Source organism: Artemia franciscana, chromosome 3, assembly GCF_032884065.1.
Source record: "Artemia franciscana chromosome 3, ASM3288406v1, whole genome shotgun sequence".
Lineage (NCBI taxonomy): Eukaryota > Metazoa > Arthropoda > Branchiopoda > Anostraca > Artemiidae > Artemia > Artemia franciscana.
The window spans coordinates 5953950-5981440 of record NC_088865.1 but is presented as its reverse complement, the minus strand read 5'-3'; the positions used below and the strand labels follow the sequence as shown (position 1 = coordinate 5981440).

Here is a 27491-nt window from a genome sequence, read left to right as displayed (position 1 = left end):
TTTCTTGCATTCGTTTACACCTCTTAAAATTCGCTTTTGCACCTCTAAAAATTTCTCTCTTGTGACGCTTATTGCTTGTATTTTCATGCTGATATCGCAAAATACCGAAGTGAACGGGTATCTCTCGAAATTTTATATTTTTGCTGAGATGTAAAAACAAGGTATTCGTAAAATCTTTGAGGGAACAATTATTTGTTTCACAATTGAAGGGTATACATCTATATATATAAAAATAAGTTGTCTGTCTGTGGATCTGTGGATCAGGTGACGTCATGTTTCTGTGTTGACTGACGTCATGAAATTAGTTGTCGTCATTTTTGCTATGACGGTAACGTCATTAGACCGAGACAGAGGGAATATAAGTGACGACCGGGAACCTCAAAGAGAAATTACAGACTGGGACACCCGGACACAAATCACGACCGGGACACAGGGAATATAAATGACGACCGGGACACAGGGACACAACTACAACGGGGACGCCGGGGGCACAGGCGGGATATATAAATGACGACCGGGACACAGGGATTGTTCGAATAGAAATTACAGACCGGGACACCGGGACACAAATGACGACCGGTACACCGGGACACAGGGAATATAAATGACGACAGGGGCACTCAAAGAGAAATTACAAACTGGGACACCGGGACACAAATGATGACCGGGACACAGGGGATATAAATGACGACCGGGACACAGGGACACATCATTAGAATAATGAGGCATAGATCTGAATACGGATTGTTTTTCCCATGGACAATTATATGTTGCATGTTCAAGAGTCAGTAAACCTGACAATCTATTTATATGCACAGACAATGGGACAGCGAAGAATGTTGTATATTCGCATGTTTTACGTAGTTAAAAACATATATTTATATCTATCTCTATTCACAGGTGGGACACAGGGACACAACTACAATGGCGCGTAACTTATATGGCGCGTAACGACTTACGCGCGCGAGGGGGCTTGGGGGGGGGGCGCGAAGCGCCCCACCAACTAGGTGTTGGGGTGGCGAGAAGAAGGGCGCAAAGATTGTCTGCTGATATTATGGTTTTCCACCATGATTATTCTTTTCTAAATCCCAAATCTTTGCTCAAGTCAGCAGTAAATTCATAAACAAACACCAAACATTCCAGAAACCTTAAAAAAATCCTGGATTCTCAAAAATCCTGTAGGAAGTTCTGCCTTAGCCCAAAATTCCTGAATGTCAGGATAAATCCTGCAAAGCGGAAGTACTAAAACAGCCTGCACAAAACTTTGGCCAACATAACTTTTTGACTATTTGTAACAAAGTCTTATTGGGTTTTAACAATCTTTTAAGACTGCAATTTTAAGAGTATATTTCACCTTATTTTGGTTGATCTTCTATAAAATCTTTTTTGGTATTCTGAGCTAATTCGTGAATTGGGGCTTCAACTAATGATACTATTAAGATGTTCAATGAAGCAATTCACAAAAAATAAATGAGTGTATTTCACCGCCTTAGCTATAGCATCATCTGGTTGAATTCTATTGAAGTGAAATTCAAAATCTTCTAACGCTTTTTAAGACCCTGTTTAGTTTAACCAGGTTAGTTGTAGTTCCGATGAAAAAAGAGGGTGTTTGAAGTCTTTCGTAGGTAAGGGGCTAGAGATTTAGATTTTTGCTCCTAGTTTATTGAGATGTTGAATAGTTTAAATAAAAGTAACTATTTGGGTACCACTACTTTTTTTTACGGGAAGGGAAGAGAGTTCATTTCGTTTCAAGTCTTTCTAGTGTTCATTTATATCGACTGCAATTGAGAGGGGAAAGGAAAATTTCCAAAATTGTCAGTTTATTATAATAATGTGAGTTAAGGATGACGGTACCTCCCACAGCTCAAATGGGTCATGTAGTGCATAAACAGCTGGAATTTAAATGTAAAAAAGAGGGTAGGCGAAGGGAGCACGGATCATAAAAGTTAAGCAGCCACTGAAGCGGTATTTAGAAGCATATATTGATGAAATCAATCGTGTATCCCTGCATATATGATTGGTATTGTCGGTAACTCCCAGCCAATCATTAATCTGAAAAAAAATTGATTATTTTCAACGGTCACTTAAAGACAAGCGATTTTTCTTGCTTTTAGAGTTTTTTTTTTATAGTCCGCTGTCAGTAAAATTTAGCTATTTTGCAAGGGAGGGGGGAGGAGGAGACACTGATTTTTGTGTTTTGGGAACTAGTATTTTTTTTCCGATCCTCACAAAAGAGTATACATTTTGTTTATTATGTTTCATAACAAAGGTAAAGCAGCTATACCAAACCATTCTTACAGATCAAGAACTAACCAATAGAAAATAATTTTTCTATTCATCATTTCTACAATTCAGGAGCACTGTACACAACATACACAAAACTTTGGTTAACAGAACTTCTGATTATTTGCAACGTAGGCTTTTTGGTTTTTTAATAATCCGCATTTTTAAGTTTTTATTTTACCTTACTTTGGTTGAGCTGGTGTAATATTGTTTTTTTTTAGTATTCGGGGCTACTACATGAATCAGGACTTACAACCAATGATGGTATCAAAACGCTAAATAAAAAAAATATATTGAAATCTCGTGAGAGAGGGGGCTCATTAAAATATAATGATTTTGTTTAGGGGGAAGGGTAAGGGGGCAAGCATTGGTTTTGGTGCCCCGGGAAAGAGGGTAAAAAATTTCAATCCTAACATAAGAGTACATAAAATATTTTTTTCTTCTCTTATACCCATGGTCCATGGGTTTCTTTGGCTGGTTTCAAGATAAAGGTGAAACGGTTACACCAAACCATTCTTACAGATCGAGAACCTCGTCAGCCAGAGTTTAGTGAAGAATTGGTGTCCAGCCAAAGTGCAGTGGAAGGGACCACAGTGAAACTTCAATGCAAAGTGAAATCAGATGATGAGCCATTTATTCAATGGCTAAAAAGAGTTGAAAGCGACACGTCTAATACACAATTTTTCCCAATATCCGATGCACCCATAACTGTAAGTAAATATAATTTTAAAATTTATTTTTCTAAAAATGCTGAACACCAAAGACATAAAGTGTCTAAATTGCTTAAAAATTCAGAGTTTTTTGTTGTTTATTTGGGAATTTCACTCTTGTATAGCAACAAGTTGTATCTTGGGGATACCGGAGAAACACATGTTTTCAAATTGTGTTTTTCCGAAACAATCTGTAGAAAGTTCTTAAAATTCGGTTTTCTGAGCCCAAGGGAAATCTTTTGGGCCTGGTAAGACTTGGTTGGGGGGAGCGGGAAGGAGTTCCCCTCGAGAATAGTATTTTTCACAAATTTCTGAGCAATCTTATCCATTATTATCAAATAAAATATTTACTATTATTACATTTAAAACTCCCTCTTCCTGAATCCATCCCCTCTCTCCCCCAAAAATTGCCCTCCCCTTGCTCTTGCGTACACGAGTGGTGTAATCACCTTAAACATTTTATCAATAGCAATAAATTTTATTTTTCTATTTTGTTTTTACTTTTTGACTAATTCATTCTTTCCCATCTCCCATTCAAAATATAACCTGAACAACGACCCCCGTGTACTCCCACGCAGGTTTTTTTGCAGGGGATACTTTGGTTGGGGGAAGGGTAGCAAAAAAACTTGTTTTTTTTTTGTTCAACAAAAATGTGTTTACATCTAACTTTGTTACTTGAATATGAGTCGGAATGAAATTTGGGAAAGGGGGTCCAACCGGGTATCACCCTCTCTGGATATGGTCCTACTCCTACCCACTACCCCCTTCAACAATTTTGTATGCCTATCAATTAAAAAAAATTATTTTATAAATTTGACAAATTCTTTTTCCGGTCAGTTTTGTTTTGAAAATGAAGCAAAACGAGAGAGAAAAAAAAAATCTTCAACAAAGCTGAGATTCTTCACCAAATCCACCATAAAGGAATTCACTGTACACAGGGGACGATTAAGAATACAATTTTGACGGTTGGAGTTGTAAATAAGGATCAGGAAAAGAGATTGCTTTGTGCAATTCTATACAAAACAGAATTCAAAGCATCTAGACTAGGTAAGCAAACGTGTGATAGCATGTAAAAGAAAGATTTTTTAATAGTTTGAATACCAAAAGGAAGGATTTAGGGTTTATAAGCTGCATCCATATGGTCTCAATAGAAGAAAGATTGGATGGATTAGACGCATTTTTTCATCAAGATTCTTCAATTTTGCTTCTTCTGCAGAGATGCCAAGTCTTTAACTCAAACGTTGTAATTCAAAAGTCTGGCATAAGAGATGAAAGAGGTTTTTATAGTACAAATGCCAAAGGCCGAATTAAGTGTATCACTAATTGAAATTTACAATTAACAATTACACATTAACATTACAATTACAATTACATTACAAACATTACAATTACAACACAATTAACACGCACACCAAAAGCAAAAGAAAATCGATTAAAAAAGAAGTTTATATTAAAACAATACTAAAAAAAGACAAAATGAGTTTTTCCTGAAAAATTCTCTTGGGAGCATCGGTACATTTAAATTTTGAAAGGGTCAATTTGAGTGAAATTTGAAAATATCACAAATTGGTTTCGTTTTAGATGATTATAATTAGGAACTGTAGTTGGTAATATACGGCAAAAATATGTTCTTTCTATATACTCAGTGTATAAAACAGGTTAAAAAAGGTAGCTGCTGACTTTATGCTGGGGCACCTGTAGACTAATTAACTGTAAACAAATTGGTTTGTTGACGCACATCCTTTCTGTCTTGTTCGATGGAGAAAACACATAAGGAAGAGAATATAAGAAATACCATCTTCTGCGTTGCAGCTTCATCCGGATATATCGCCCTGTGGAGATTGTTTCTTCAAACCGTATGTTGTGCTGAACATATGCGTAACATCTTAGGATTGAACTAAGTAATGACTAGTGACATATCGGGTACTGACGAGGCAAGTACGGGCTGAGTAACATCTTAGGATTGAACTAAGTAAGGACTAGGCAGGTGACGAGCACGGACGGGCTGTGAAACGCACGTGTAAAAGCAAAAGATCTGCATAAGGACATTTGAGCACTATAATTTTAAAAAAGGTACTTTAAAATACTATTGCAAAAAAATTTGTACGAATCCGGGACCATTCTTAGAATAGACTCAAGAGGCCAAAGAGTTCAGCCAAGCAAGTTCAACAGTTAAAGTCATCGTGTCAAATGTTCATGTTTCATAAAGATAGCTGCAGAAAACTATTCAGAAGCTTTGTGGACACAGCAATCCATCAGTGTTTCAGAGTGTTCATGGTGGCATCTTGCACATAAAATGTGTTTCCAGAGTCTCCTAATTTTGAAACCATAACGAAGACCACACTACCTTTCCATAAGAAACAAACACAAAGTAGAAACAATAGGGAAAACCTTTTCAAGACAGTGGAAATCAATTCAGTGGATATTTCGGTCCTATGTTCAAGGGCCGTCTTCACCACAATACGAGAAAGAAATAAAATTTATATGTATAAACTTCTATTAAAATGTGAGAATTAAAACTAAAATTTTTTTATTAATTTTTTTGTTTAAACAGCCCTAGCATCCTTACTTCAACCAAATTCAACCAGAACTCAACCAGGAAGTCCTGGTTGAACTTCGTTGAAGTACAGATGCTAGGGCTGTTTTAAAAAGTTGTTTTTTTAATTATTCGTTTTAATTCTCACATTTTAATGTAAGTTTATATATATATATATATATATATATATATATATATATATATATATATATATATATATATATATATATATACATATATATATATATATATATATATATATATATATATATATATATATATATATATATATATATATATATATATATATATATATATATATATATATATATATATATATATATATATATATATATATATATATATATATATATATATATACTTCTTTCTCGTATTGTGCTGAAGACGGCTCTTGGACATAGGGCTGAAATATCCACTTAATTGATTTCCAGTGTCTTGAAAAAATTTTCCCTATTGTTTCTACTTTGAGTTTCTCCTAATTTTAAAGCAGGCAATAAACGTTAAAGGGAACATAGACGTTTTTTACCCGAAAAAATAGTTGCAAGCGTCGTAGAGCAGCTCATAGTTGCTCTGTGACGAAATATTCACTGAGTTCGACTGAAATATCACTGAGTCTGTTGTCGTATCTTTAATTTGGTCTACTTACTGCTTCTTACAAGGATTTTCATTGTAAGATGACAAGTTACTAATATAATAAAGATTGTTGTGGCAACAAAAATAATCTTACTGAAACTTTCTAGAAATCGAAAATCAGGTAAACTCTGAATTTTCAGGCCTGATAGAAACGTATTTTGGGTATTTCTATTCTTTAATTTGATTAAAGAGGAAATTGATTAATCAATCTAGAGTAGTTTCCTGATTCTGGCAAAAAATTACTATCTTAACGCATCATAACAGAAACACTACGGTAAACATGTACTTTTTGAACAAATTTTGTTTGTATTTTTAAGGACGTAGTTGAGCTAGGTAAACCAAACTTTGTGATATTTCTATTGTTGAATATTTGAGCTAATTTCAGAAAATCTCATTAAAATGTCAAAGAAAGTTTTTAGAGAAAGTAACTGTTTACCCTAAGAAGAAATAATGGTTCTGAGGAATTATTTGGGACTGCAAAAACTCCGAAATAGCATTTCTCACGAACTCTCAGTTATGACATGACAGTGTTGACTTACTGCCAGATAAGCATAAATGGTTTCATGGACGGGCAAAATGTATATGCTGATTCACACGACGATCATACATTATTTATAGCTTTACGTCACCAATTATATTTGATTTATTACAACTGCACAGTACATTTGAACTCACTTCTTGAAAGATATGCATGACCACGTTTTTTCTTATAATAATCAAATTTTATGCGCAGAGGTGATTTTAACGTTTAATGTTTGACAGTTACCACTGTAAGTTAGAGGTGAATAATTGAACTAACCACTACCACTAGGATATATGACCTCATCCAGGTACGTAGACAAGAGTTTTTTTTGGGTGGGGGAGGGGTATTAAATATATCGTATTTAAGAATTTTGATTAGGAGTCTCCAGAATATGGGGATATTTCAAATTTTTGGGGGGAGGGCAGGCCTGGGTCCCAAGCTCCCTCCTATGCATATCCTTGATTGCAGTAGCTGGAGAAAATGTTCATACTTAAGATGATGGTAATTTTTAGAAAGTAATTTTATGTTTTTATGCGTCAGATTAAATGTTCTAAAATTGTATATATTGCTTGCAGATGATGCTGAAGATGATTTATATATGTTTTACTGACTGTAAAACATATATGTGTTTACTGTACTGACTATGTTTTACTGAATATGTTTTACTGACATTGAAAGTAGAAAATCGTAAAATTTTAAAGACAAAATTTTAAAGACAATTTTAATAAAGTAAAATTTACTGACATTGAAAGTAAATAAAAATGCATTCACTCAATAGATGGGTGGCAAAAAGAGTATGAAAACACATAAATTCTTGTTTTGGGGTTAGTAAAGTAAATTCCACAAGAGAATTCCAGTTATACCAGAATATGGTTGTTGTATTGTTGAGTTTATGTATACCAATTGTTGATTGGTATACACCAATCTCAGCTCGAAGAACGTCAAAATGCCAGTTGCGATATTACACAGATATAATTTATTCTGTATTGAAAATTTTCAATTTCAAAAATTGAAAGTAAAGCAATAGTAAAAAATTGAAAGTAAATTTTACTGACATTGCAAGTAAATAAAAATGTATTTTCTTAATAGATGGGGAGGGGTGAAAAGAGTATGAAAACACATAAATTTTGGTTTTGGGGTTAGTAAAATAAATTCCACAAGAGAGCTCCAGTTATACCACGCGTCCAGATTCTCATGAAAATTGTCTCTGTGGACTTACCTCCTAAAGCTAGAAATAGTACAGTTTTGCAGCTGATGATGTTGAAGACGTATAATAGTACAGAAACTCTTTTAACAGATTTTTTTTACCGTTTTTACGTTTTTACCAAAACTTTTAATTCCAAAATTATCGGGTTTTCAGAAAATGAGGCCTGTAAAACAGGGGACTCCTATGCACAGAAATAGAAACTTGAAAAACAATAATGCGTCGCGGAAAAGGGTAAAAAAAATTCCGGTCGGTCAGGGCAATTAATTTCAGCCAAAGTCTAAAAAGAAAATTTGGGCTTCAAATAGTTTTGTTCATGCCAAATTTAAATTCTGAAAAAAAAAAAAAACAAGACGCTTGAAAATAGGGACGTGAATTATATGTCTCCGCTAGGCTTGAAAATTGGCTCATAAGTTCTTGGGCCACATAGACCCCTAACCAGAAAAAATTGAACCTAAATCTATATAATTCGATTCTTGGCACCCAAAAATTTGCTCAGAAGTTGTTTTATCTCTGATAGGTTTGAAACTTACTTGAAATGGAGAAAGGATAAGGTAGACCTCAATGAGGTTAAAAGTTTCTAAGTCTGGTCGCATCGATATTTGACACCTGAAACACGAAAGAGAAATGACCTCGGATTAACTTAAACTCGCAAAGTACTTAGACTCCCTTGGTTGGCTCGCTTGGTTGAAGACGAAAAAAATGCATCAATTCGTTATGCAAGGGTATCCTTAGCGCTTTCGCAAAGTCCAATTTTTTGAACAACAACAAAATATATATTTTTTTCACCATTCACTTTGATATACAAAAATCATTTATGCAGTTATTTCAATAAAAAGGTGGATTAAGATACGTTTGAAGGCTATTCAAAGGTTTCTATTGAACGAAGGTAAGGATTGCTTTATCCCTGTTAACTATAAAAGGTTATGCATACTTTTGATCCGTAAGATTAAAATTTCCCCTGCCCCTTCAGCTCAAATTTGTATTAAAAATATCACCCATCTAACGTTCAACCCATCTAACGTTCAACCCATCTATTTATTGGAAATCAACCGATTATATAAATTTTAGCAGTTCCCCGGAGAACACGCTTAAATTAGCCTTCAGCTACCCGTTGTATTATGCAGACGTCAGATAAGCTATAAATATTTATATTCGTAAAAATTTTGTGATTAAATTTTCCAAACCTTTAGATTTTTTGGAAGTGAATCTGTTTTTAGAAGGAATATTCTGAAGTTCTTACTGACAGACCTTTAAACTTATGACAGAAATGAGTAAAAAAAAAGAAAAAAACGCCAAAAAACAGTAAGAAAATACTTCGCAAAAATGCTAAGAGTATCTTGGGCCTAATGGGTTTCATGACTAGCTTAGGTTCCTTGTTTCTGACTCGATTCCAAAAGAGACTACGACAGTGTTAGACTGCTCAACTACAATGGGCTCAATTTTTTCAGAGCCAGTTAGGAAGGATTTTGAAGTATTTGGGATGGGAGTACCTAACTCTCCTCAATTCAAATTATTATACAAATCACAGTGATTAAAGGTGCATCGAAAGGATATCGAATCATGAGCTATAATGGTTTTAGCACCAGTTAATGTCTGGTAGAGAGAGACCTCTGTTCCATAGGCGATGAAATCGAAAAACACTATTTGCTAAAAAGTAAATTGTGATCTTTTTCTTTTACAGTGATCTCAAAGAAAGAGGAAATGACAGGTTCCTTCCGTATAACTTTATGGTTAAAGCGTGCTTTAGTTCCATTGGTCTGAGACGAGTTACAAATTCATCTACAAAGCCAATTAACGTCATTCCTAAATTGTGGAAGAGTAAAATATCCTGCTTCTAAAAATTGATTGCTTTTAAAATCTCCTGTCTGAAATTTTACGCCAGTAAAAACAACAAAATTTTTAGTCACAAGATATATTATGCGAGTCATCTGTCTGCTTGCACACCATCAGATTCACCGTATCAGAGAAACCTACTGTAAAGGTTTTAAGCTTCTGCCGACAAAAATATGGAAGTTTCAATGTTGGTCCTTACTTTCAGTAGAAGAAAACTTCTTTTTTTTGTTTAATCTGTATCAAGGCTACCAATGAAGAGAAAAAGATTTGACTTTTTTGTCAAAAAGGAAAAAATTTCTGAAGAAGAGACCTGATTTAAAAAATTAAACCTTTAAATTTTAGCTATGGAGATTGCCATATGCATTGCAAATGCAATATAAATCTACAGTTTTTCTGCTTCCCGAAAAATCTTGCTTCTTCACTTTCTTTGAGGAAAATGAAAATAATTATCCTTCATGTCTAATTGTTTTGTAGTCATTGGTGCTCGTATGGAAAATGATTAGAATTTCATGTGAAAGTTTGGAAAATATTAACTAACCGTTACAAGGCATTGATATTTGAATTTATTTCTTTTCAAAAATCGGGCACTTCTAGGATACATTTATTACATTATTTCATTCACTCCTTAATGTCATTAAACAAAAAAAAACTAATTTTTTTAGCTGAAAGTAAGGAGCGACATTAAAACTTAAAACGAACAGAAATTACTCCGTATATGAAATGAGTTGTCCCCTCCGCAATCCCTCGCTCTTTACGCTAATGCTTTAAATTGTTTTAAAAAGTAGAATTGAGGCAGAGTCAAACTTTAGCGTAAAGAGCGAGGGATTGCGGAGGGGACAACTCATTTCATATACGGAGTAATTTCTGTTCGTTTTAAGTTTTAATGTCGCTCCTTACTTTCAGCTAAAAAAATTAGTTTTTTTTTGTTTAATTTCTGAACGTTTTTGAATTAATGCATGTTTGGTTTTGGCTCTCCGCACATAAACTATTAAAATGAAATTTGTATATTAATTCTTTTTTTGGCTAAATGGCTTTCTCTTAGTTTTGATCAGACGATTTTGAGAAATAAGGGGTGGAGAAGGAGGCCTAGTTGCCCTCCAATTTTTCGGTTACTTAAAAAGGCAACTAGATTTTTTAATTTTTAACGAACGTTTTTATTAGTAAAAAATATACGTAACTTAAGAATTAACTTACGTAACAAACTTTCATAACCTTATATTTTTATTATGTATACGAGGGGGTTTGTACCCTCGTTAATACCTCGCTCTTTACACTAAATCGTAAGTTTTGTCCCAATTCTTTAAGAATGACCCCTGAATCAGAAAGGCCTATAATAACTAGTTGAAATTACTAAAAATACTTTAGCATAAAGAGCAAGGTATTTATCTCCTCCTAAATACCTCGCTCTTTATGCTAAAGTATTTTTAGAACCCCTCATATGCGTAATAATCTCTGTTCGTTTTAAGTTTCAATGCTACTTCTTCCTTTCATTTGAAAAAACGTTTTCATGTTTATTTTTCATTGTTTTCTTATAGTAATGCTAGAGAATCCTGCGCCCTTGTCATTGAATTTTTCTTTCCCTATGACAGATTCCTCCAAGGAAAGATCCTCCAACATAGCCCCCTCTCCTCAGCCCCACCCCCAAACAAAATAAAATCCCCCTGAAAACGTCTGTACACTTCCCAATAACCATTACTATATGCAAACAATGGTCAAAGTTTGTAACTTGCAGCCCCTCCCCCAGGGATTGTGGGGGAGTAAGTCATCCCCAAAGACATAGTTATTATGGTTTTCGACTATGCTGAACAAAATGGCTATCTCAAAATTTTGATCCGTTGAGTTTGGGAAAAAAATGAGCGTGGGAGGGGTCCTAGATGCCCTCCAATTATTTTGGTCACTTAAAAAGGGCACTAGAACTTTTCATTTCCATTAGAATGAGCCCTCTTGCGACATTATAGGACCACTTGGTCGATACGATGACCCCTGGGGAAAAGAAAAAAAACAAAAAACAAACAAATAAACACGCACCCGTGATTTGTCTTCTGGCAAAAAATACAAAATTCCACATTTTTGTAGATAGGAGCTTGAAACTTCTACAGTATGGTTCTCTGATACCCTGAATCTGATGGTGTCATTTTCGTTAAGATCCTACGACTTTTAGGGGGTGTTTCCCCCTATTTTCCTAAATAAGGCAAATTTTCTCAGGCTCGTAACTTTTGATGGGTAATACTAATCTTGATGAAACTTATATATTTAAAATCAGCATTAAAATGCAATTCTTTTGATGTAGCTATTGATATCAAAATTCAATTTTTTAGAGTTTTGGTTACTATTGAGCCGGGTCGCTCCTTACTACAGTTCGTTACCACGAACTGTTTGATTATTCGGAATGTTTGCTGAAAAATATAGCCTTTTATTCTCAGACTGATTGATAGTAGTATATAGGCTCTGGTTCCGGAGGGCACCATCCCTTAACCTCATTTCCTTATACCCTAAACTTCATTTGCATATTCCAGCCGGTACCTAATTTACAGAAACCTGTCAGGAAATGATAAGCATATATTCAACCCTCACTGAATAAGAGGCGTGACCTGTTATATAATATACCTGTCAAGACATGATTAACATATAATCAACCTTCATTAAATAAGAGGAATAGCCAGTTTAGTAAACCGGTTTATATTATCAAAAGTCTACTTCACTGAGTGAATATAAAGTGGGATTTTGAATGTATTATGTTAAAAGGCGCCGAGAATAGAATTTAATAACATTGAAATAAAAAAAAATAAGTCAAAGCATTTGAAAAAACGGAAAAACTAAGCAAAAAACATGTCGTTACAAATATTGTTTTTCTAAAACAAAAAACAAGAGCAATATATGTATACCATTTTCATATTGTATTTCGAAAATATCACACGCGAATTTCTTTTGCTATTGGCTGAAAAAAGCATCTCAAGATATTGTATTTGAATGTGCACTTTAGTTATTAAGTGTGGAAAATGAAAAAATTGACAGTTATCACTGTAAACTGAATTATATAGTGTTTGAGTATGATAAAAGCTTGTGGAGTGCTATATTACGCCAGATGAATTTTCTATACAAATATTTTGCATTGTCTGTACCATTATTTCAATAAGAATATTTCATTGAATTACTTTGTTATGTTTCTAAGATTTTAGAAGCCCGCCCTCGTGGTACACCATGGTTGGTATTAAGCAGTAGATGGTTTATTATATGTTTCGATGAATATTGAGTGTGCAGTGGAAGAATAAACACTTACATCCAATTGAAAAAAAGTGAAGATGAAATATTCCAAGAAAGTACTGGCAACTGATAAAGTTATCGTTGCATTCAATGCTGAGAAAGACAAATATTTGAACTATGAAACAACTACTAGTGGTAACATCGTTGGAAATGTATATGTGTGTTTTCAGGACCGTGATAGATGGATAGATAATTTTTTAAATTTAACAATTACACACACACCAGTGTACATGCCTGGTGGTACACTTTAGCACTATAATGTTACAATATTGCGCTACGAAATGAAAAATTAGCTCTGACAATGTTCCATACTTTAGCACTTACAATGTTACAATATTACACTACAAAAATAAAAACTAAGAGGAGGAAGGAAAACAAAAACATGCCAATGGAAATACAAAGCTACAAAATTAAGATAAATATACAACAAAAGAAATAGTTCCCCGCAACACATTAAACACAAATCAGCTTATTATTTGTTATTTATTTAAACATTTGAAATATATTTAATATTTTAAATATTTCACCTATTTTAAATAGTTGAAAGATTCAACTCTTATGATTGTCGATATTCGAGAGTAATATTTCTAGAGATATTAGTGCTAAAATAGAATGCAAATATGAAACTATTAGTTGATGAAGAAGGCCAGCTTCCTGCTAATGCTGGTGGTAACACGTTACCCATTGAAAGATCATATTGCCATCTTTCTGGTATTAGTATTCAAATGAAGGCAAAGGGAAAAGAAAGGCCTACTGCTGCACCAATATCACAAACCATATCTTATTTACGTGCCGAAACTGCAATCTGTGTAAAAATAATGTAGTTAGACAATGAAATCACAAGTAAAATAAAGAGGGCATTGGTAGACAGTTTACCAACAGTTACAGTCAATGAATTCCAATAGTAGAATTGATGAAATGTGGGATGAGGCTGTAGCTGAATGCATGTGTAAACTCATGAACGACCCCAAAATAGAATAAATGCCATGTCAAGAGAAAAGACAATGTAGTATTTCATGGATTTGATTCAGAGTATTTTTTCATGAAAAAATTCGACATTCCTTTATTTCAATAAAAATATGATCTTTTTCTGTTGTAAAATCGTCACAGATAATTATGCATTACTTTGTTATGTTTCCATTATTTTAGGCTATGCTACCAAGTTGAACATTCAAATATTTTATAAAAAGTTGGAGATGTAAAAAAAGATTTTTCAGCGAAACTATGCTACTAGTGGGCTTGTAGGGCGTCTATTAGAATCTGAGATAGGTTAACAGGGACTTTTACCAAAGTCTGAGAGAGAAGAGCTGAATTTTTTTCATACCATTATATATCTAGGTGTTCAAATACTTTTCCTAATTAATTCATAAATTGCTTTTCATTGCTGATTAAAAGTAATTGGTATGATGAATTGGGACAAAATTGAAACTTTATCGCGAGGAGCAAGGTGTTGAAGAGGGAACAGCCCCTTTATATACGTAGCAATTTCTGTGTATGTTCAGTTTCAAAACTGCTCCTTACTTTCAGCTAAAACAGCCTTCTGTTTTACTTAAGGAATCAATGAGACACGAACTCCCTCAAACGCTGCATCGCCTGTAAAAAAGGGATAATAAAAAATATATTTACATGGAGGAAGGAAAGGAAAGAAAAAGAAAAGACAGAGAGAGAGAGAGAGAGAGAGGGAGAGTGAGACAAAAACTCAAACAAACACACAGAGTCAGACACAAAAACACATACAAACACACAGAGGCAGACACAAAAACACATACAAACACACAGAGTCAGACACAAAAACACACAAAGATAGACACAGAGACAAGCAAACATCCGCTCAGACACAGAGACATCTCACTCTCTCTCTCTCTTTCTTTCAGTAGCTATGTGTCTGAGTGGGTTTTTGCTTGTCTCTTGATCTGCCTCTGTGTGTTTGTGTCTGTGTCTTTCTTTCTTTCTCTCTCTCTATCTCTCTCTCTCTCTCTTTCTGTGCCCGTGTGTCTGAGTGGCTGTTTGCTTGTCTCTCTGTGTCTGTTTGTTTTGAGAGTGTTTGCTTCTCTCTCTCACTCTGTGCCTGTATGGCTGAGTGGTTGTTTATTTATCTCTCTTTCTGTGCCTGTGTGTCTGAGTGGCTGTTTGCTTTTTCCCGGGTCTGTCTTTGTATGTTTGTCTGTCTGAATCTTTGTGTTTTGTCTCTCTCACTCTCTCCCTCTGTGCCTGTTTTCCTGAGCGGCTGTTTGCTTGTCTCTCTCTCTCTCTCTCTCTCTCTCTCTCTGTGCCTGCGTGCCTAAGCTAGTGTTTGCTTGTCTCTGTGTCTGTCTTTTTGCGTTTATGTATGTGACTCAGTGTGTTTGAATGTTTCTCTCTCTCTCTTCCTGTGTGTCTGAGCGACTGTTAAATTCTCTCTCTCTCTCTCTCTCTCTCTCTCTCTCTCTCTCTCTCTCTCTCTCTCTCTCTCTCTCTCTCTCTCTCTCTCTCTCTCTCTCTCTCTCTCTCTCTCTGTACTTTTCGGGTGTTTGCTTGTCTTCGTGTCTATCTTTGTGCGTTTTTGTGTCTGATTCTGTGTGTCTGTATATGTTTATCTCTCTATCTCCTTTTCTCCCTCTCCCTCTCTCACTCTGATCCTGTGTGTCTGAGTGGCTCTTTGCCCCCCCCTCTCTCTCTGTGAGTGTGTGTTTGTGTGTGCGTTTGTGTGTTTCTGTCTCTCTCTATGTGCCGGTATTTCTGGCCGTCTGTTTGTCTTTCTTAGTGGATTTAGAAAAAATCCTGATCATCTGTCTCACACTTTGGTAAAGGTCCCTGTTATTCTATATCAAACTGTAATATACCCCCTATTAACCCGATAGTAGTATATATGTCTCTAAAAATTCTTTTTTTTTATATCTTCACATTTTTACTAAACAGTCTAAACGTTCGACTTGCTAGCATACTCTAAAATAATGGAAACATAACAAAGTAATGCATAAAATATTTTCTATTCAAATAAAGGAATTTGGAATATTGTCATTCAAAAATGAATGCTTTGAATCCATTCCTTAAAGTATTTCATTATGTTTTGTATTGACATGGCACTTACTCTGTTTTTCGGTCATACATGAATTTTAAAATGGATTCAGCTATAACCTCATCACACTTTTGATTATTGGCATTATTGGTATTCATTGACTTTATCTGTGAGTAAACTGTCAATGATAGTAGTTACATTTGTAAGTGCTTTGGTTTTGGTTGAAACATCCTTATATTCCTTTTCTATATTGTCTGCCAATACCCTTTTTGTTTTACTTGTGATTTCATTGTCTATTACTACATTGTTTTTATATAAATTGCAGTGTCGGAACATAGATAAGATATGGCTTATGATACTGGTATAGCAGTAGACTTTTCCCCCTTTCCGTTAATTGGAATGCTAATACCAGAACGATGGCGATATGATCTATCAGTGGTACCAGCAGTAGCAAGAAGCTGGCCTTTGTCATCAACCAATAGTTTTATGTTTACTTTCCCTTTGAGCACTAACGTCTGTTGAGACTCTCGCATAACCACCATCATAAGAGTTGAATCTTTTCGAAGTTTCGAAGGATTCTAACTTGACACTGTTTTGACAACGCACTCATAAATTTCAAATTGTGTTACTTCTAGCAGTTGTTTCATAGTTCAAATATTTTTCTTTGTCAGCATTCAATGCAACGATAGCTTTATCACGTCCACACACTTTCGTGGAATATTTCATCTTAACTTATTTTTAAATATGATGCAAGTGTTTATCCTTCCAATGCACAATTAAAATTGATCGAAACATACAACAAACAATCTACTGTCGATTACCAGCCATAGATTACCACGGGGGTGGCCGCATAAAATATTGGAAACAAAACAAAGTAATTCAATGAAATATTCTTATTGAAATAATGACACATGTAGTTCTACATATTTACTTAACAAATTTCTTCTGACCTAACGTAGTACTCCACAAGCTTTCATCATACTCAAACATAATATAATTCACTTTCCAGTGATGACAGTCATTTTCTTTATGTTCCACTGTTAATAATTAAAGTGCACATTCAAATATACAAGATGATTTGTTTAAGCCAATAGCAAAAGAAATTCACTTCTGATATTTTTGCAAGTACAAAATTAAAGTAGTATACATATGTTATTCGTGGTTTTTTGGTTTAGAAAAATAATATCGCTGTGATGATATGTTTTTTGCACTTAGTTTTTTGTTTTTATTCATTTTTCAGTTTTTAGGGTTAGCTTTTTTATTTTTTTATTTCAATATTATTAAAACTCTATTCTCGATGTGTTTTAATATAATACATTTGAAATCCCGCTTTATATTCACTCAGTGAAGTAAACTCTTGAATATATAAACCGGTTTACTTAACTGGTCATTCCTCTCATTCAGTAAAGGTTGAATATAGGCTAATCATGTTCTACAGATGTATTATTTAGCTGGTTATTTCTCTTATTCTGTGAAGGTTGAACATATGTTAATCATGTCCTGACAAGTATATTGTTTAACTGGTTATTCATCTTTGTTTTTGAAGGTTGAATGTATGTTAATCATATCCTAGCAGGTTTTTGAAAATGAGGTGCCGGCTCGAATATGAAAATGAGGATTGGGTTATATGAAAATGAGGCTTAGGGATGGTGTCCTCCGGATCCAGAACCCCTATACTACTATTGATTGTTACTTCAAAAACACCTTTACTACTTCAAAACTCTTATGCTATTTATTCTCATGCTGTCGTTGTCTTGTGGTCAATTGTTTTGTGACTTCCAAAAAACAGTACTAAATTGACTGTTAGTGTTGTATTGACTCTAAATATATCACTGAGACATCGCTTTGTCTTTTCTTACTGGTACAAATCTCTAGTACTTGCCTTCTCACAGCCATTGCATTAACTTTTTTTGCCAACCAACTTTGACCATACACAATTCTAACGAAAATCTAAAAACAGAATTCTATTGACTCTTCGCGCAAATGTGTCACTATTTTGGAATTATCTTTCCGTATAATTAGTCCTTATTCCCATGCTATTACTAACTATCATTGTCGGCCTGTCAGCGTCCATGATGACGGTCATTTTTTTCTGAATGGCTTGAATTTTTGAATTTTTTCTGAATGGTTTAATAAACATTTTTCCCCATTGCAAGCCATCTCTTCTACTTATTTTCTCGCTGCCATTTCCTTGTAACACGTTTTAAAAACCATCTAACTTCGACCATGCAGAGCATGAGTGATTAGCGAAAGGGCATTCTATATTGAGTCTACACGCAGATGTTTTACTATTTCGGAAATATCTTTCTCTATAATTAGCCACTATTTCCATGTTATTACTAACTATCATTGTCGGCCTATCAGTGTCCATAATAACCATCAGTTTTTTGTTCTGAATGGCTTGAATATGTATCACTGTTTCATAACCATTTTTCCCTGTAGCAAGCCATCTCTGCTGCTTATTTTCTCGTTACTATTTCCTTGTAACACTTTTCTAAAACCATCTAACTTTGACCATGCAGAACTTGAGTGATTAGCGAAAGAGCATTGTGTATTGAGTCTACGCGCAGATGTTTTACTGTTTCGGAAATATCTTTCCGTATAATTAGCCACTATTTCCATGTTATTACTAACTATCATGGTCGGCCTGTCAGCGTCCATGGTGACGGTCAGTTTTGTTCTCTGAATGGCTTGAAAATGTATCACTGTTAGATATACATTTTTCCCTATAGCAAGCCATCTCTTCTACTTGTTTTCTCGGTGTCATTTCCTTGTAACACTTTTTAAATACCATCTAACTTCGACCATGCAGAACTTGAGTGTTTAGCAAAAGTGTTCTATGTTGAGTCTTCGTGCAGATGCATTACTATTTCAAATGCAACTAATCTCATTGCAAGCCATCTTCGTTGCTTACTTTCTTGGAGCCATTTCTTCGTGATTCTCTCTGAAAACTATCCAATTCTGACAATATACAACTTGAGGGATTGCCTAAAAAAATGTCCTATTGACTCATAACTCATATATATCACTATTTTAAAATCACTTTCTCTTGTTGCAAACCATTACCCTTCTTTCCCTTCTTGCAGGCATTTTCTTGTAACTTTTTTCGTATAAACTATCCAGCTCTTATCATCCAGAACTTGAACGGTTACCTGAAGACAGTATTACTGCTGATTTTTTTGCAGATATGTAACTTTAAAAAAACTTTTCTATGCGAGAGTGGGCATCTCTGCTCCTTGCCTTTCCGCTGCTAATTCCTTGTAACCCTTTTTGAAAACCATTCAACTTCAACAATATAGAGTTCAAGTATTTATAAAATAATGTAGGTAAGTGTAATGTTATGTTTACCTAAAAATGTATTCTATTGTTTTTTTCCAAATCTATATATCAACATTTAAATATCATCTTTTCTTATTGCAAGTTATTTTGTTTTTTCCCATCTTGCAGCCATTTCCTTGTAACCCTTATTACAAAACATCCAGTTTTACCATGCAGATCTTGAATCACTGCCAAAAAGCAGTAGACCTATTCCTATTGACTTATTTTGCAGATATATCACTATTTGAAAATAAAACATCTTTTCTTGGGGAAGTAGCTATGTCTGCTACTTACCCTCTTGCTGCTATTTCTTTGTAGCCCTTTTTGAAAACTTCTAATTTTGACCATACAGAACATGATTTATTGCCTCAAAGCAATATTCTGTTTACTCTTCGCTCAGATGTGTCACTGTTCTAAAAACATCTTTTGTTAATGCAAGCCTTTCTCTGTTATATACGATCTTGTAGTCATTTACTTCTAACTCTTTTTAAAAGCCTTCCAACTTTTACTGTACAGTACTTGAATGATTACCTAAAAACTATTGACTCTTTGTGCAGAAAAAAAGTAAAAAATATTTACATAAGAGAAGCATCTCAGGATAATACCGCAAATTCTTAAAAAACGGATCCTATTGTTAAATAGTTTCCTACCTAGTTCTTTTTAAGATACCAACAAAAACAGTTCGGAACATAATAGGTTTTTTTGTTCACCTCTTGTCGCTGTCATCCTGTTATTTAACGCTCTATAACTGTCACTTTTTTCTGCATGCTTTCGAGCTGACAGAGCAGGTTTGTATGGTGTACGCAAAAAATCGCACTTCTACCCAAAGAGTATAATGAACATACAAGAGTGGGAACTAACAACACTGTCGATGAAAAATCCTGAAATCTACATACAGCTACAATAAAATTTAAAAGAAAAAAAGTAATCTGATATTGAAAAATTTCTATCGAGAATTTTAAAGATAGAAGAGTAAATATTTCTCTCTTAATTTGCGATGTGACCGAACTCATTTTCTTCAATAAACTTCAAGATTGCAGTTAACCCATCCTGTAGTCTAGATCAGTGGCGTAATTTTGACAAAATCCTGGAGGACCGACAAAGTTTGAGCCACCACGTGTCTGTCAATTGACTTTTTGAACCTAATCCGCATCAATATAAAATATAATCTTATATTTTGTAACACTTAATGGCAATTTAAGTGGCCTTCAAATCTAAAATTATCATCAAGATATTTAGTAGCTCATTGATACCTGAGATTGTCATAAACTTAGAAATTTTGAAGACTTTAAACAGTTTTTGAAAAGTCCAAAGAAAACATTTTAACATTTAAGGAATAGCTTTTACCTTCTACCTAAAGAGTATAGGTAAGACAAGAGTGGGAACTAACACTAGTGTTGATGAAAAATTCATAACCAAATTTTGGATAAGTATTTTGCAAAAACCAGCTTTGCCTTACTGAAATTTTACATTTAATTAAAACTTTACATCTTACTGCTTTTAATGACAAATAAAGAACAGTATTTTGGCTGCCCAAGAAAGATGGTACTTTGGAATTTTAGGTGAACAAACGATTCAGTAGCCCATTGACTGATCTTCTGCATCAGTATTTACAAACATCTGAGTGTCACTTTTAGGTGGTAGGAGATCAGTATTTCCTCCTCAGTCAATTTTGTTGGGAGATCTACTGAATTCCCAATGGATTCACCAACAAAAAAAGAAGATACCGACAGTATCAAAACTGTAAAGAAAGCTCCGAATCTCTGGGAAATCTTACTTTGTAGTTATTCTTCGTTTTTCATATGGCTGCTGTTCGTTATTTTTTGGATTGTTTTCTGTTCTCATAACTTTTAGAACGTGGTACTTTATTTTCAAATTCCAATTCTAGATGAAACATAAAAAATGAACAACTTTAGAAACATAAAAAAGGCAGTGGTTTCAATTCGTGAAAACTTAGTGGAGGAAGCACAATGTTTCTCCGTCGAAATCTTGGGGAGGTGGCTATTTTTTCGTTTCTAAGATTTTCCTATGAAAATACCCAAAGAATAGTATTTTTCAATGAAAATACCCTCCTAAAATTTGTTCTTCAAAATTAAGTGGTATGGGGGAGTCGCTAAGGTTTTAATTTCTATTCGTTTTAAGCTTTATTGTTGCTCCTTACTTTCAGCTGAAAAAGCTCAGTTTTTTATTTGATTTCTGATAGTTTTTAATTATTGCTGGGAAATGTAGCTCCCCTCCAATGGAAAATTCCTTTCTCCACAAAAAATCCTCCATGAAAAAATCCTCCCACGTAAGCACCTCCACTAGAAAATCCCCTCTTTGAAAATATCTTTATACTTCCCAATAGCTAATAACTATATATAAGCAATGAACAGCCCTTCCCTCAAAGACATAGTTATTAGATGTTTCGACACGTCCGTGACCGTGCGGCTATCTCAAAATTTTGGTAAAACATTTTTGGGTAAAAAGGGGTTGGTAGGGGGTATCTACCCTCCAGTGTTGTTGGTCACTTAAAAAAGACACTAGAAATTTTTATTTGCGATCAAACGAGCCCTCTCCCGATCTTTTAGGATCACTGGTTCGATACGATCACCCCTGGAAAAAAACCAAAAAACAAAAACAAACAAATAAACACGCATCTTTGATCTTGCTTCTGGCAAAAAAAAAAAATTAAAATTCCACATGTATTGTTTATGGAAGTTAGAAACCTCTACACTGGAGTTCTCTTACATTCTGAATCTTATGGTGTGATTCTCATTAGGATCATTCGATTGCTTAGGGGTGTTTCCCTCCTCTTTAAAAAATTGGGCAAATTTTCTCAGGCTCATAACTTTTGATGGGTTACATTAAACTTCATGAATTTTATATATTTTGAATAAGCATCAAAATTCAATTCTTTTTATGTATCTATTATTATCAAAACTCTGTTTGATAATAATATAGGTCTTGGTTTCGATAATACAGTTTCGGTTTCTGTTGAGCCGCATCGCTCCTTATTTACACTTCGTCACCATGAACTGTTTGACAAAAATAAAATTTCAAAATTTACAAAATGATTATAACCGTTAAGTTATTTGTTTGAAATTTTATGCCCCTAAAATTTCTGGACCTGGGGCACGAACCCCCTCAGGCCTGCTTAAAACCGCCTCTGTCAGGAGATAATTTCAGCCTGAGGTTTGTCTTTCCTTTATAATTAAATATTATATGTTACAATTACATTTACATATTAAATATATAAATTTATATATTGCTAGATTGTTGTATCAAAAAATAAGTCATTGTGACTATATTTTTTTTGTACTCTTTTACAGAACTAATGTAGCCTACATATTAATCTTTATTCATTAAACCTCACTTGTAGCTACAATGTGGCACATTGGGTCCGATGTGGTATCTGGTGTGGAATACACCGTTCTGGTGTGGATTACGATAAATTCATCCCACTTTTCGTTCCTTTAGCTACTCTCTATTTGAAAAAGTATGCCGGTTAAGCTCTTTTTTCCCTGTCGAATCAAATCAGGGTAAATCCAAATACGTCATGTTTATTGTCAATGATGTTAATAATCAGACGGTTTAAAGCTTAACGTGATACAAAACTAAATAAAAAACTTTCATTTTGTTCTATCCCAAGAACAGAAGTCCTAGGGGCTTAAAATTATAAAAGTTTTTCCAAAAGGTTTGCAAATTTTTGTATAAAAGTCAAAAACTACCTTTTTGGAATCCTCTATTATTTAATTTATTATTTAACGCTGCCCTTTTTCCGACGTCTGTTTATTAAAAAAAAACCATAGATTAAAGTTGTAATCTTGCAAATGCCTCTACTATGTTTGGTGTTTCACTAACATTATAGAAAACAGAACTCCGCTTATAACCAGGGACATAATTTGCTCTGGGGCAGGGAGGGGGCAAATGCCCCCTCAGAATCCAGTTTGTCCCACTCCCCCAGATGAAATTTAGTGTCTTCAAAAATCTCGTGAAAACTATGCTAAGCCCACATAATTCAAGCATCCAGAGAAACGTATCATTTTTTTTTTAGTAGGCTATACCTTCGACCTTATCGTATTATATGGCTCATTTTTCATTTTCACTGTCATTTTCACTTTATTTGGGAAAATCAGCTCCAATTATTCTCTCCCCCCTCCAAGGATTTGTCGAAATTATTTCACTCCTTATAACAGTCAGTATTTTGTAATTTGTTGGAGACTTAGCTATTATTGTTGTTAACTGCAATTTCAAAACATCCCCAGCTATTTTCCTGCGTAGGATGTTGCTAAATCCATATGTCTAATAGAGCTGGACAAAAACCCTGTCAGAAGAAACGACAACACTGTTTCTCCTAGTAATTGTCTAACCCATTAAAATAAGGAGTTGTTTGATAAGTTATCTCTGTCTATCTTTAAGTATTTGACAAAGAAAAACATAGCTACTGACCATGTTGGGAAAACAATGCTTTATCTTGCTTGACAATCAATATATTTAATTAAAATTTTATGGTCCAGTAAGAGACATACTGTCAAAATAAATAACAGGGTGGGCCCACCCAAACATTTTCACGCAAAGAATGGTAACGTTGAAGATGCAACAATATTTTACAAATAATCAAGATGTTTCTCAATAGAATTTACGGAGTTTGATTAACAGATAAATGAATAATAATAAATCTTAAGTTTTAGCCTAAATCTTAGATGTTTCTAAATCTTTTCAAAATCTAAATGATACAACCAGCTCAAAAATTTGAGTTATTGCTCGAAGCTTGAGTTTTTTAACGGTTGGGTCTCGTAACGTTTTTGCAGTGTAGTATTCTGTTAGGTACTATTTGTTTTAGTTTTTTGGTTTCTATTTTTAGGTTCTGTTAGGCTTTATTTGGATGTAGAATCTTCTGTTTCTTTTCTGTTTATGTTAATTGATGTATTTAAACATTAATTAGCTTAGACTATACAACCTGAGTCTTGTTGGCTTTAAAGAGACCCTCCAGGTTACCATAGGAAAGATTCTTAAGATGCTCTTTGGGCCTCTGGTGGTCATGAGGCTTATGGGAATCAAACTTCATCCTTAATATAAATGTATTTTAATATTGTTAATATATAAATGTATATTTATTACCTTAAATCCTGTATCTCGGGAGAAAGGGTCATAAACGGAAGCATGTCCATGCCAGTTTCTCGACATACGGGGCATGAGTAAGGACCATCCAACTCCACTACTCTCACTAAATGATTTTTTTTCCACGCGCTACCAAGTATACCTCCCTGGCAAATATGACGAAATTTATTCACTATTAAATTCATTTTAAAATAAATCTTTCATTGTCAATAAACTCCAAGGGATGTCAGGGGACTTCACACTATCATTTCTGAATCTCGTGGTCTTCTAAAACAAGCCTCAGTAACTAATTTCTAAATCAGTTATAGGGTGGAATATAACGAATAAATGTCAATCTGAGTGGCTCGACTTTTTTCAGTTGAAAGAGAGACAGAACTGATTTCTGATTAACTTTTTGGTCATTGCTTTTCAGCAAAAAACTGTGATTTGTCTTGTCTCTGCGTCAGAAAAATCACTCAGCTCTTAATTTTTGGCTGACTTAAAACAAGAAACAAAGGCAAAACAGAGAACGGAGAGCTAAGATCCATTGGATATAATAAGATAAATGACTATCAAAAACTTGCCAAGTAATTGTTTTTCTCGTCAGTGTTTATTTTGCTTTACAACAGTAATGTAATGTCAAAAGCTCTAAATTTCAAGCACAAGGTATATCTTTTTTGGAATAAGATTGATTGTTCTTATTACCAAATCTGGCATAGTAAAGCACGTAGAACCAATTAATTGAACGTTTGCGACTTAGTATGGTATGTGATGTAGGGTAGGAAATCAATTTACTCCTCAATACAAATCTACCTTAAAGCACCAATGATATCAAAATAAGACTTTTTGATCCCTCGCCAATTTTACATCTCTTTATACCCGAATATTACGATGTTTTAATATTTTTCTTTAGGTTGTTCCAAAAATATAATAATTTTAAGGCAGTATCACATCTTGACAATTTGCTAATTCACAAAGACGACTTCATTTTCAAAATGATTTTTTTTTCTACTTTTAGATATTTTGAGAGGGTTTTGAAAATCGGAGGATTTTGAGAAACGAAGGGGTGGGGGAGGAGGCCTAGCTGCCCTCCAACCTTTTGGTTACTTAAAAAAGCAACTAGAACTTTTAATTTTTTACGAACGTTTTTATTAGTAGAAAATATATGTAACTTGCGAATTAACTTACGTAACGGACTTCTATATTTGTATATTTCTATTACGTATATGAGGGGGTTTGCCCCCTCGTTAATATCTCGCTCTTTACACTAAAGCTAAAATTATGTCCCAATTCTTTAAGGTAAAAAAAAAGGTAAAGGTAAAGGATACGGCATTAGACTTTACAGTCCGTACTTGCGGTGCTGATCTCCGTTTCTTGGCCCTTCAGCCAGGAAGTGCAATGGGGGGTTGGGGGCCAGCCATCCTGTGCTTTCGCACACCCTTCCTGTTTACCTTCCCCAGATTTCTCCAGGTACCCATTTAGAGCTGGGTCGACTCTGGCTAAGCTTACAGAGTCACGCCGCTGACCCCCGTCCCAAACTGAAGAATTGGGTACACTGGGATTCGAACCCGAGTCCTCTCAGACAAAGGATCCCGAATCCAGCGCGAATTCTTTAAGAATAACCCCTGAATGACAAAGGCCGCAGAATAAATAGTTGAAATTACTAATACTTGAGCGTAAACAGCGACGTATTTAGAAGGAGATTAACCCCACATGTGTGTAATGATTTCTGTTCGTTTTAAGTTTTAATGCTGCTCCTTACTTTCAGTTGAGAAAACTTCCATATTTATTTTTCATTGTTTTTATTTTATTTTAAATAGTACTAGGATATCCTTCATGAAAATTATCTTCTCCCATGAGAAATTCCTCCATGGGAAGATCCTCCTACGTAGCAATCTCCCCTCAACCCCCCCTCCCAACCAAAAAAAGACCCTTGAAAACGTCTGTACACTTCCCAATAACCATTTTTATACGTAAACACGGGTCAAATTTTGTAACTTGCAGCCCTCCCCCTTGGAATGTGAGGGAGTAACTCGTCCCTTAAGACACTGTTATTAGGTTTTTTGACTATGCTGAACAAATTGGCTATCTCAAAATTTTGATTCGTTGACCTTGGGAAAAAATTGAGTGTGGGAGGGGACCTAGATGCCCTCCAATTTTTTCGGTCACTTAAAAAGGGCACTAGAACTTTTAATTTCCTTTAGAACGAGCCCTCTTGCGATATTCTAGCGACTCTGGTTCGATATGATCACCCCTGGGGAAAAAAAGAAAACAAATAAACACGCACCCGTTATCGGTCTTCTAGCTAAGCATACGAAATTCCACATTTTTGTAGATAGGAGCTTGAAACTTCTACAGCAGGGTTTCTCCGATACGCTGAATGCAATGGTGTAATTTTCATTAAGATTATATCACTTTTAAGGGGCGTTTCCCCCTATTTTCCAAAATAAGGCTAATTTTCTCAGGATCGTAACTTCTGATGGGTAAGACTAAATTTGATTAAATTTATATATTTAAAATTGTCATAAAATTTTGATTTTTTATATCTATTAGTATCAAAATTCCGTTTTTTAGAGTTTCGTTTACTATTGAGCCGGGTCGCTCCTTACCACAGTTCGTTACCACGAACTGTTTGACTATCTATGTTATTGCTTACAATCCTTACTTTTAACTTTTGGTGCGCTGCTAAATTATCGGTCCTCAGGCACGTCTTTCCGTTCTCTCGAACGGAAAAATTTTCCTACACAAGAATATTTCAAAAAACAAAAACAAAAAAACAAAACAAAAATATTTCAACTAATTATTATAATTATGATTATTTATTGGAAACCCGCCATATAAAAAAAGCAAAAGACGGAACAATAAACGAAAGAAGAAAAAAAAGAAAAAAAAAGAAATACACGCTGAGCGCGAAGACAAACACTTAAAAAAACACAACAAAAACACTCTTTCAGACTGCAAGATATAAGGTGTAATGCAACGGCTGTGAAACACTGTTGCCTATTTTATGGTACATTGCGCAAAAATACCAAATATAATCTAATTTTTGGAAAATTCACCTTCTTCTTTCGTCATCGCCTTAA

At 34.4% G+C, this 27491-nt stretch overlaps 1 protein-coding gene across 2 annotated transcripts in view; it reads left to right on the top strand.

Moving 5' to 3' along the window:
• LOC136024801 (fibroblast growth factor receptor-like 1) overlaps positions 1 to 27491 on the top strand; it is a 151158-nt gene that overhangs the window by 103131 nt on the left and 20536 nt on the right. For both annotated transcript variants that reach the window (XM_065700270.1, XM_065700271.1), the window contains one exon: positions 2806 to 2993. In XM_065700270.1, coding sequence (XP_065556342.1) covers positions 2806 to 2993 — 188 coding nt within the window. The remainder of the gene's footprint in view (positions 1 to 2805; positions 2994 to 27491) is intronic.